Source organism: Aotus nancymaae, unplaced genomic scaffold (genome assembly GCF_030222135.1).
Source record: "Aotus nancymaae isolate 86718 unplaced genomic scaffold, 86718_ANA_hifiasm-v0.15.2.pri h1tg000002l, whole genome shotgun sequence".
Taxonomy (NCBI): domain Eukaryota; kingdom Metazoa; phylum Chordata; class Mammalia; order Primates; family Aotidae; genus Aotus; species Aotus nancymaae.
Genome location: NW_026988413.1, coordinates 13,983,098 through 13,995,157, shown reverse-complemented (window position 1 = coordinate 13,995,157; position 12,060 = coordinate 13,983,098). Strand labels below are relative to the sequence as shown.

The window sequence follows — 12,060 nt, the reverse complement described above, 5'->3', positions numbered from 1 at the left end:
ACGCGAACTCATCGTTCTTGATGGCTGCATAATATTCCATGGCAGCACCCCATTTTTAAGCATAAATACTCTATAGCCTAGTTTCTACTGTTCTTTTATCAAAAAATTCCAGTATTTAATAAAAATTATGTTTCAAAAGCAGCGAGAAAATAATTACTCATTGTTAAGTGTTAAAGCATTCAAAAGAATCAGAACCAGGAATGATCTAGACTGGATCTGTCTATCAAACAGGTATTTTACCATAACTGTATTTAGGATATAGCATAAAACATGAGCAATGTGCATGAGAAGATGATAAACTTTAGTAGAGCAATAAAACTGTTTTGTTTTTTCTGTTTGTCTTTTGAGACAGAGTCTCGCTCTGTCGCCAGGCTGGAGTACAGTGGCGCCATCTCGGCTCACTGCAACCTCCACCTCCCAGGTTCAAGCGATTCTCCTGCCTCAGCCTCCGGATTAGTTGGGACTACAGGCATGCGTCAACCATGCCCAGATAATTTTTGTATTTTTAGTAGAGATGGGGTTTCACCATGTTGGCCAGGATGATCTCGATCTCTTGACCTCATGATCTGCCCACCTCAGCCTCCCAAAGTGCTGGGATTATAGGCATGAGCCACCATGGCCAGCCCCAAAACTGTTTTTTTTAAAAAAGTAAAATAGAAATGCTAGAAAGAAAAACCACAACATGAAAAGCCGATTATTTATTTGATGGGGTTGAGACTGACTTATCACACAGGGAAAAGTCAGTGAACACGAGGTTATGGAAACAGAAATTATCCCAACTGGAATCAAAAGAGAAGACTGAGTAGATGAAAATAGAACAAGCTATACAACAGCATAAAACAAATGTTTAATTTGAGTCTAAGAAGAAGGGAGAGTAACAAGGCAAATGAAATATTTTCAGATGTCATGGCTAAAGTTTAGCAAAATCAGTGAAAGAAATCCCAGATTCAAGAAGCTCAGATAATCATAAGCAGGATAGAGAAAAAAAACCACATTCAAGCCACTAAAACTCACATACCAAAATAAAATCTTGAAGATGTGCATCGAAAAAGAAATATTATACACACATACAGAGACAAAATTACAACAGAAATGAGGCACAGTGTAAGACAAAGGAGGAAACCCTTAAAATGCTGAAAAAAAAAATCTTTTTTGTTTATCTGAAAAAGTTCCATGCTCATGTTTGAAAGAAATTCTTACTGCGTATGAGAATCTATACGCAGTAAGAATTTCTTTCAAACATGAGCATGGAATACTTTTTCAGATAAGCAAAATTGACATACTTTGTTGCTTGTGAGTGCACTGCAAGAAACATTAAACGAAGTTCTTCAGGAAGAAAAAATGTGATATCACATAGAAATCTGAACCTACAAAAGAAGTCAAGAGGGCCAGAGATGGCAAAAATAATGAAGGTAAAAAAATATTTATTTCTATTAATCGTAAATAACTGACTGAATAAATAAAATTAGTCACTGTGCTGTGGAGTAAAAGCAAATGTATTGTGGAGTTTATACCGTACTTAGAAATAAATGCCAACAACAACAGCACAAAGATGAAAGGGGAGAAAACGGAAGTGAACCGTTGTAATACTTTTACATGTTGTAATGGGCTATAATATTATTTAAAAGTGAACTATGATAGACTAAATATTTATGTTTTAGGTGGGGCACAGTGGCTTACACTTGTAATCCCAGCACTTTGGGAGGCCGAGGTGGGTGGATCACCTGCAGTCAGCAATTCAAGACCATCCTGGTCAACACGGTGAAACCCCGTCTCTACTAACAATACAAAAAATTAGCTGGGCATGGTGGCGCATGCCTGTAATCCCAGCTACTCAGGAGGCTGAGGCAGGAGAATTGCCTGAACCCAGGAGGCGGAGGTTGCGGTGAACCGAGATCGCGCCATTGCACTCCAGCCTGGGTAACAAGAGCGAAACTCCGTCTCAAAAAAACAAAACAAAAAAAAAAAAAAAAAAAATTAGCAGGGCGTGGTGGTGGGCACCTGTGATCCCGGTTACTTGGGAGGCTGAGACAGAAGAATCACTTGAACCTGGGAGGCAGAGGCTGCAGTGAGCTGAGATTGTGCTGTTGTACTCCAGCCCGGGCGACAAGAACAAAACTCCATCTCAAATTATTATTATTATTATTATTACGTTTTAAAATTTAGAGTAACGACTAAATAAATCTAAACAAAGGTATAACTAATAAGCCAGCATTCGTTATAAGATAAAATTATTAAAATAAATAAATTAATAAAAAGGTAAGAGTGTAGAAAGAGAAAACAAAAGAAAAAGAAACAAAACGATAGTGAAATGGTACACTTAAATACGACTTCATTCCCTAATAGCAGTAAAGGTAAATAGTCTAAAACACAATGATTAAAAAGCAGAGAACAACACGTAGAATTGAACAGAAAGACCCAACTATGTTCTCTCTATAATCAATCAACCCATTTTTAATATAAAAGGATAAATTGAGTAAATGTAAAAAGATAATGAAGATCTACCATGCAACACTATGTCTGGAGTCACTATATTGATTTCTAATAAATTCCCATAATAAGGCATATTACCAGAATTAATTTGGATATTGTGGATAAGGGAGTAGGATATTGTGGAAAAAGTAGGATATTGTGTAATAAGGGAGTTGATTTATCAAGGTAATATAATAATTTTAATAATCTAATAACAGCACTACAAATACAGAAAGAATAAATAGACAAACCCATCATTATTAGTGGAGATGTTAACATAATTTTCTCCAGATTTGATAGATCAAGTAAGCAAAAAGAAAGTCAGCAAATATATGGAAGATCTGAACAACACCATCAACCAAATTAACCTAATTGACATTTTTATAACGTTCTACTCAGCAACAGAAGAATACAAATGTCAACACATTTGTAATTGAAATTATACAGAATAGTTCCTTTTAACGTAAGGATATGAAATTAGAAATAAGGAAAATGATACTCAATTAGAAATAAGAAATGAGGAAAAAAATGTATGAAAATTAAACTCTATACTTCTAACTAATAAATAAGTCAAAGAAATCATAAAGGAAATTGTAAGGTAAAAACTCTGATTCATTGATTTGAGACACTTCTGACATAAGAATTTTTCTCTAAGCTCTATTTTTTCCTCAATTTGAATTTTTTTTCCTAATTTCCTTTATGATTTCTTTGACTTAGAAGTATAGAGTTTAATTTTCAAAACACTAGGGATTTTTCCAGAGGTATTTGTTATTCCTCATTTCATAAAATTACAGTGATAGCTTTTCTTTGTTAGAGGGCTACTTAAGAGTTCTGCAGGCTACAGAAGTGATTTTTAGTAAACTAGAGCTTTGTCCCGGAATGTGAACTATTGGTCAAATGTTCACACGGGCAGTTGACAAAATGACAATCATCCTATCATGATAAATTTACTTAGTTAACAAATTGACATAAGTATTTAAAACGAAAACTTTCATTTAAACTTTTACTAAAATGTAGTAATATCAATGTCCTTTGGATATCGATATCACATTTGGAGCACTTACATGATCATCCTGTTTTAAGTCAGCCAAAGACTGAAGAATATTTGAAAGTCTATACATAGAGATTTAACTGCAGTACACTTTTCTCTTCATCTGTCAAAAAAATGTGTGGTCATAAGTGGATTTTTTTTTTTCCCTATGGAACTAGTAGCATATAAAACAAGATCGCCACAATGGGCAAATGGAAATTTCTCTTGGATCCCACAAGAGAACTGAGCTGCCATTTTTAAGGTTTTTTTCTCTTGGGTCTTGGCAGACAAGTAGGGAAAGTCTTGGTATTCTATAAAGCCCTCAGAATCCAAAGGTCTTCACAGCTCAGTGTGCCTAAAATCACTGTTGTGTTCAGCAGGAAGGTGATGGGCACCCTGGTACCAGGGTGCTGGAAGAGCCAGCCTGATGCCACGTCAGATGCAGATGTGGTCCTGGTGCCTTGGGCTCTCCTGTTACCTTATCCTGGCTTTCAGCTTGAAAGCAGTGGGGTAATCTGTACCCATTTACTCCTTCTAGGTTTAGGAAGTGGGTTCCTCACATCTATTCAATACCTGAATCTTTTTCTTCTACTTCTTCCTGTTTTAGAATCAGCGAAGGCTTTGTTTTCACATTTCACCCTAACAGAGGCTGCTGTGCTGAGGTGAGTGCTCCCTCTCAAACCATTGCTTTCTTGCTATGCAGGCAGCCCTGTCGCAGCCTTCTACAACACAGCAACATTTAAACTCTAAAATGTTTAATGCCTCTCTGTTCTACCCACTCTCAATTCCTAGCAGTCAGTCTGGATGATATTCTTGTCTCCTGAAATCTAAGTGCAGCCAGTTGTGCAGTGAGCTGAGGGAGCAGGCTCCCCTTGCCACTTTTGAGACGTTTCTTGGTGTGGGGTCAAAAATAAGTGCCACAGATTACAATCCCAGACTTTAGATCTTTACCACTGACCCAAAGACCTGATATTCCTGTCCTGCAACCACTGTGTCTTCCTGGCAACTTGTTTGTGGTGCTGGCTACAAAAACTGCTGCTGTCTTGGCAGGGGCAGAGGTTAAATGCCCATCAAATTCAAATTACTTGAAACCTACGTATGTATAGAACCCTGACAAAACTGGAGAAAAGTGCATAGCAGCAGGCATAAGAAAGATGTTGGATTCTAGACCAGTGATAAAATCTGCTATGAGGGGTAACATGTTTGAGTAGGCTTAATGGAGTAAAAACTATTATAAGTAAAAAGGCTCTACATATTTTGCAGTAAATACATAAAAATAAAAATACCAGTATGCAATAATTAGTCCCTATGTACCTTCATTTAGTTGATGAGAAATAAGGAATTCTTTGTTTGTCTTGCAGAGCTTCCTCTAGAAGTGAAAACTTAAGTAACTTGTGAACAAGTATAGCTAAGTATGTCCATCTTTGTTTCTTTGACAACTGTCATAAGCTAGAATGATTTTTCTCTTCTCTGTGTCTTTCTTCATTTCTTTGACAACTGTTGTAAGCTAGAATATTTTTCTCTTCTTTGTGTCTTTCTTCCCTTCCTTTCTTCCTTCCTTCCCTCCCTCCCTCTCTCCTTCCCTCCTTCCCTCCTTCCTTCCTTTCCCCTTTCCTTCCTTCCTTCCTCTGACAGAATTCTCACTCTGTCACCCAGGCTGGAGTGCAACGGCGCGGTCTCAGCTCACTGCAACCTCCACCTCCCAAGTTCAAGTGATTCTCCTGCCTCAGACTCCCGAGTAGCTGTGACTATAGGCAGCTGCCACCATGCCCGGCTAATTTTTTGTATTTTTAGTAGAGACAGGGTATCACCATGTTGGCCAGGCTGGTCTTGAACTCCTGACCTCATGGTCTGCCTGCCTCTGCCTTCCAAAGCACTGGGATTACAGACATGAACCACTGCACCCAGCCCTTTGTGTGCATCTTTAAGTGTCTGTCATGAAGGTGCTTTCTAATGGGTCTATGAATCTCTGGTTTGGCAACCCTGTCCCATCCTAACCCATCTTCCTACATCAAAAACAAGAATATAACAAGAGGATGTTGTCATCCTGCTGACAAATAGTGATTACTTATTGTCTGTACTTCAGGGTAATTCTTCAGTGCCTCACTATTCCATGATCTGGTCCATGACAATAGAGCCTCTCTCTCTCTCTCTCTCTCTCTCTCTCTCTCTCCTCTCTCTCTCTCTCTCTCTCTCTTTCTCCCTCCATCCATTTCTTTTCTGCTCATTCACTCACTCACTCACAATTTGCCCACTCACGCAGCATTTATGAGTTGCTTTCCTGAAAATTTCAAGCTGTTTCGGATCTCTGTGCACTTGTTCACTCCAATTCATCTGCCAAAAATGCCTTTTCCTCTCCCTACTTTATATTTAAAAACATATCCAATCATGATCTATTCTCTGATACACTTACCAAGCATTTCTACACATTCATTTCTGTTTTGTGTGCCTGACTGAATACGTACTTGTGTCATATTGCTTTCTTTTTTAAATTTGGGTTCATTTCTAATAGTCTCGGCTTATAATAAAATTCCAGCAAGATTAAAGAACATTTCCTAAAATAGTCAGAAATTTTAAATGTAAAATATAGTAGTAAGTCCAAAATGTGATATTCTTCATCTGTGTGTTTCACTCTAGTGGTTATGGGCGTGCCTTTGTAGTCAGACCTGGGCTTTACAATTCTGATTTTATCACTGTCTAACTTGGAAATGTTATTTAATCTAGCTAAAGCACAGTGTCTTCTTTGAAATAAGAATAAGAATGTCTAGTTAGCATTCTTTTGTGGATTAAATGGGATATTGTATGAAAAGAACTTCCCAGCACCTATGAATACTCATTAAATTATTATTAGAGGATTTTCTGAACTGTAATAGTAGACAGTAAAGACAGTAAGACAGCAAATGATGCCATCTAACTAAACACCTTAGTAAATGGCATCACTTCTAGGTAATAACCCCTATATTTGAGATTTCTCCTTGATTTCTTTCATTCTCTCAACTTCCATATCCAACCCACCAATTACTGTTAAAGATTCCACTTCTAACATGTATCTTAAATCCACCTCTCTGAAGCCACAGTGTCTAAGTTCACTGTTGCCTGGTCTGAGTAGCCTGCACCTAGTTTCATAGCTCACAGCTCACACTCTTGCCTCCAAGGTGTCCACTTTGCAATGACAGAGTTATCTTTCCATTGCATAAATCGTATCATGCCCATTCACCTTTCATTTTTTGATTGTTTCCCACTGCTTTTAGACCACGATTCAGATCCCTGATGACCTGTGGGGATCTGCACCTTCTGGCCCTGCCTTCCTGCCCTCTTCCTTGCTTCCTTTCCCATCCATCACAGCAAGCCGTGGTACCTCCTTCAGCACGGCTCCCCCTCACCATAGCCCTTCAAAGGGCTGGGGTCCTGGAATCTTTGCCAGCCTTAATATCACCTTCTCAAAGGTCAGAGGGAACTTTCCTGATTACTTTAGTATTGTTTTCTGTTTGTTAACCTTTATAGAAAATATTTCAAATTTTACAATCCATCTCTTTGTTTTCTTATTTTTAAAAATCTCCACTCAGTGACCCCCACCTTCACTCCCAAGAACGTCCAATTACCTGAGTGAGGCCCATGTTTATTTCGCTCATGGCTTTGCTCAGTTCATGGCAACTCCTCCCCTTCCTCCTGTTAGTGTATTCTTAACTTCATTACTGCTCTAATATGGGATAAGAGCCCCTTTCACGATTATTGCCATTATATAAAATTTCATTTTACATTAATATAATGTTTATATTAATGTTTATATATAAAGTTTATATAAAATTTCATTTACATTAACTCATTTGGATTTTGATCCTCAATGAAATAAGCTGAATAAATATTAATACCCACAGTTACAAAAGAGGAAACTGAATCTCAAAGAGGTAAGATTTCAAGGTTATAGCACATCCGTGGCAGACCTTAGGTTTGAATGAGGTCCAGGAGATCTTTAACACTGAAAAGCCCAACTCTCCACTACTCACTTTCTCATGTACCTCATGAGAAAGGTGATGACAGCTACTCTCTATCTCCAGGGATGGTAGAAGAAAATACAGCATGTGAAGGATAAAGGAGTTGTGAAGAAGAACTTCCAGAGCTCTGGGTAGGTGATTAGACAGGAAGGTCAGGAGTATCTTTTGGAATTGGCAATTGTAAGGTGTCAGACAGTGCAAGATATTAGAAAGAGCATGGGCTTTAGACTGAGACTTGAATGTGATTCCGGCCCTGCTACCAGCGAGAACTTGGTCAGTTACTTAATTTCTCTCCAAGACATGATTTCTTCATCATTAAAATAAATTTTCTTTTTTTCTCTTTCTTTCCTTCCTTCCTTCCTTCTTTCTTTTTTTTTTTGGAGATGGAGTCTCACTGTTGACCCCCAGGCTGGAGTGCAATGGCATGATCTCGGCTCACTGCAAACTCCACCACCCAGGTTCATGCAGGGATTACAGGCATGAGCCACAGCGCCCACAGATATTCTCTCTCTCTCTCTCTCTCTCACACACACACATACACACACACACGCACAGCTATGTGGAAATTAAATTATGTTGTGCGCATCACATACCTCGTTCATGTTCTGACCTATAATATGTATTAATAAATGATAACCATTACTGTTACTGAGAAGACAAGAATGGAAAAATATAGCTGGACCATGGAGTCTGATCAAATGATTTTTCCTCTCCAGGATAAATAAGCCCTGTGTCCCCAATATGGAAGTGGAGAACCAGACACGGGTCACCAAGTTCATTCTGGTGGGATTCCCTGGGAGCTTGAGCATGCGGGCAGCCATGTTTCTGATGTTCATGGGGTCCTATATTCTGACAGTGGCTGAAAACGTGATCATCATCCTATTGGTGCAGCAAAATCGAGCACTGCATAAGCCTATGTACTTCTTCCTGGCCAACCTCTCCTTCTTGGAGACCTGGTACATCTCTGTGACTGTGCCCAAGTTACTGTTCAGTTTTTGGTCTGTGAACAACAGCATCTCTTTCACGCTCTGTATGACACAACTGTACTTCTTCATTGCACTCATGTGCACAGAATGTGTGCTCCTGGCCGCCATGGCCTATGATCGGTACGTGGCCATCTGTCGCCCACTCCACTACCCAACCATAATGAGCCATGGGCTCTGCTTCCGCCTTGCCCTTGGTTCCTGGGCCATTGGCTTTGGCATCTCCTTGGCGAAGATCTATTTCATCTCCCACCTCAGCTTCTGTGGTCCCAATATCATCAACCACTTCTTCTGTGACATCTCTCCAGTACTTAATCTCTCCTGCACAGACATGTCCATAGCTGAGTTGGTGGACTTTATTCTGGCACTGGTCGTCTTCCTCTTCCCACTCTTTATTACTGTCTTGTCCTATGGATGCATTCTGGCCACCATCTTACGCATGCCCACAGGAAAGCAGAAAGCGTTCTCCACTTGTGCCTCCCACTTTGTGGTGGTCACCATTTTCTATTCAGCCACTATTTTCATGTATGCTCGACCTCGAGCCATCCATGCCTTCAACATGAACAAAATTATTTCCATCTTCTATGCCATTGTCACTCCTGCTCTCAACCCTTTCATTTATTGCCTAAGAAACCGAGAGGTCAAGGAAGCTCTGAAGAAACTAGCACATTGCCAGGCCATCATATCTGACTAGTCAATTACAGTTTCTTAGAAAGGAAGGGCTGAGTGGGTGCCTGTATGTCTTCCTCCATCCTTTCTCCTTTAATGACTCAGTTGGAACACTGCCCATATTAATATGACATCACCATATCTATATCAATCTCAGGCTCTTTGGTGTCTGCATTGGGGCATACGATGAGTGCTCTAAGTTCATATGCCTTCTAGAGAGCTAGAGAAAGTAATTCTCAATGGTTGTGACCCCAAATGGGGTTTCTAAGACTGTGAATAAATTTATAACTGAGTTAAGTAGGAAGAGAGATGGTGATGGATGAATTAGAGGTTTTTGAATCTGCCTTACACTAATAGCTCTGGGGCCAACAAAATGAGTGGTAGCTTCCTGATTTCCCATCTTTCTAAGACAGAGGTAGCAACTCCCTCAACAATCCCATTCTTGATGTTGTGCTGGGAGTGAATTTTGGTGGCAGAGACTGCTTCTTGAGTTTTTGCAACACTTTCTGCAAACACTTACTAACCTGTATTAAATCCCTTTCTGTTTAGAGTGCTTTCTTTTATCTGTAAGTGAATTGCACCTTATGCAATTTTGTTTTTGTCTTCTGATATAACTTACACAGTTGCCTTTTATTGAATTTCATATTTCCCTTTTAGATGCCACAATGTATCTTTTAGGGGATGAATATTATTAAGTATATCAATTGCTGAATAATAATTGCCCTCATTACTTCTCTTTTCTTTTGATCTTGATGTTCTCTTGCTCTGTTCTCTCTCTCTCTCTCACACACACACACACACATACACACACACACACACTCTCGCTCTTTTTTAACCTCTCTTGGTTTTCCACTATCTCCACACTCATCTCAGAAACAAGTAACAAGCTTAGTTTCGGGAACTGACAGAGATTTTCATTCCATGACATCGTGATTCTCAACTCTCCTTATTTATTTATCTAACACCCTCTACACACACACTAGACCTTATTGATCAAATGTGCTTTATACCCATAGAAGGTACATAGATATGCTCACTTCTGGTTCATAGTTTCGCCAGTGGCAAAGGGAGATATATTTTTAAGCTGTATTCAACATAGCGGGCCGACAGCAGTGGGAATTTAATTCTTTTATTGTAACAGTTTTAAACAGGAGAGTTTATTGCATTTATAACATCTTTTAGCTACCACACTTTCAAGAATGCTTTCTCTTTCTTCTTAAGAAATATTAGCAGGATTATTTGTTCTATTTTATAAACTTCCAGAACAGATGTTCAAGGAAGTAAATAACATACAACCACAGAGAGTGGGGAGCAGAGGTCAAAAGTCCCAATTCCCTGAATCCAAGCCCTGGGTCTTTCTCTAGTGAATGGGGTCTTCCTAGAGAGAAAACATACTTCTTTAGAAGCCAAGTATGAAAGCTAGTTGTAAAGGAATATATTGGAATTATGAATTGCTATACCTGAAGAACAGTAATAAAATAAAAATGAAAAAAATGTGAATTATAGGTTTCAGGAAAAAATAAAAAAAATGCAAGTGCATCTCACCTTCAGGAATAAATGTGCAGAAGAGAACAATGCTTAAAATGGAAATAATTTAATGTTTGCTTCTGGAATGTAGTTTGGTCCCTTGATGCAATAAACAAGTTGTGATGAATATATTTCTATTTAAAACCTAGACATATAAAAGAGAGATTATTTTCTAAAAATTTCAGATGAATCAAAATATAATGGCACAGTCATATAGAGATATTAAACATGTGCATTAAGAAAGGAAAAGACATGTTCAGTAGGGATTAGGAAATGAAAGATAAAACAACTCCAGCAACAACTTGAATTTTAACCCTGGGTATCTTTTCACCATGTGACCTTGGCCAAACCATCTATATACTTTTGGAAACACTGAGTCTTCATGTGTAAAACAGGAGTAATAATAGTTTCTCTGCCTTTCTTACACAATGGTTATAAGAATCAACAACCATGATGGAAAAGATCTTGATTGTTAATTATCTTGAGCAGTGTAAGATCTAAGCAAGGTGCCACTAGATTCGGGTTTGCATGGGAAAACTGGTTGAGAAGGCTATGCTCTCTACACCTGTCTAAAACCATTTCGCACCTACTTGACTCCACATACGTAACCTGGGAGGCTGCAACTATCAGGGGCAGTTTATTTCTTTACTATTTCTCATGAGTATCTTGGAAAGGGAGAATGTAGAAGTAAGGTTTCTTGGTAAATTCTATTAAATTGTTTTTCAATTAACAGATGGAACATTGAGCTCCTTCCCCTTTATAAAAGGAATACGTAAGTGCATGGGCTTAGCAAAGTGGAGGACACAGATTAGACCAATGTGGAAATCTGCTGCAACAGAGAAAATAATTTATAGTGGATTACTAGTTAAATTCATAAAGAAACAAGCTATTTGTAAGGTGACACACAATGCAAGCTAGAGGTTTTAGGGCATTTGGTGAGCTTGTTTGGGTAACCATTGCAAAAGGCTGGTAGTCAATTTTAGTAGTTTATCCAGAGAGCATGCCCTGAAGATTTGATTATCACCAACCAAACTCATAAGGAAGCCAACAAAAATAAAATATAAATATATATTACTTACACATGCAGTTTATATTTTAAATCATTATATTTATTCATTCATTTAACTAATATATGTTAAAGATCTATTATGTTCTTGTAGTGATACAATAGGAAAATATTAAAACTTGTTACCTTCATGGCAGAAACAGATAGCAGATAATACCTTTGTGTGTGTATGTATGTGTGTGTGTGTGTGTATATATATATATATATATATATATATATATAAAATAGATATATATAATAGATAGGTACATAATAGATATAGATATAGATATATATACACACACACACATACACAAGTTATTTGTAAGGTAACACACA

At 38.2% G+C, this 12,060-nt stretch overlaps 1 protein-coding gene across 1 annotated transcript; it reads left to right on the top strand.

Annotated features, from left to right (window-relative positions):
- Positions 1-8,238: 8,238 nt before the first annotated feature.
- On the top strand, positions 8,239-9,174 carry LOC105713769 (olfactory receptor 6B1). The gene has a single exon (XM_012447572.3). The coding sequence runs from the start codon at positions 8,239-8,241 to the stop codon at positions 9,172-9,174; it is 936 nt and encodes a 311-aa protein (XP_012302995.2).
- Positions 9,175-12,060: the final 2,886 nt, after the last annotated feature.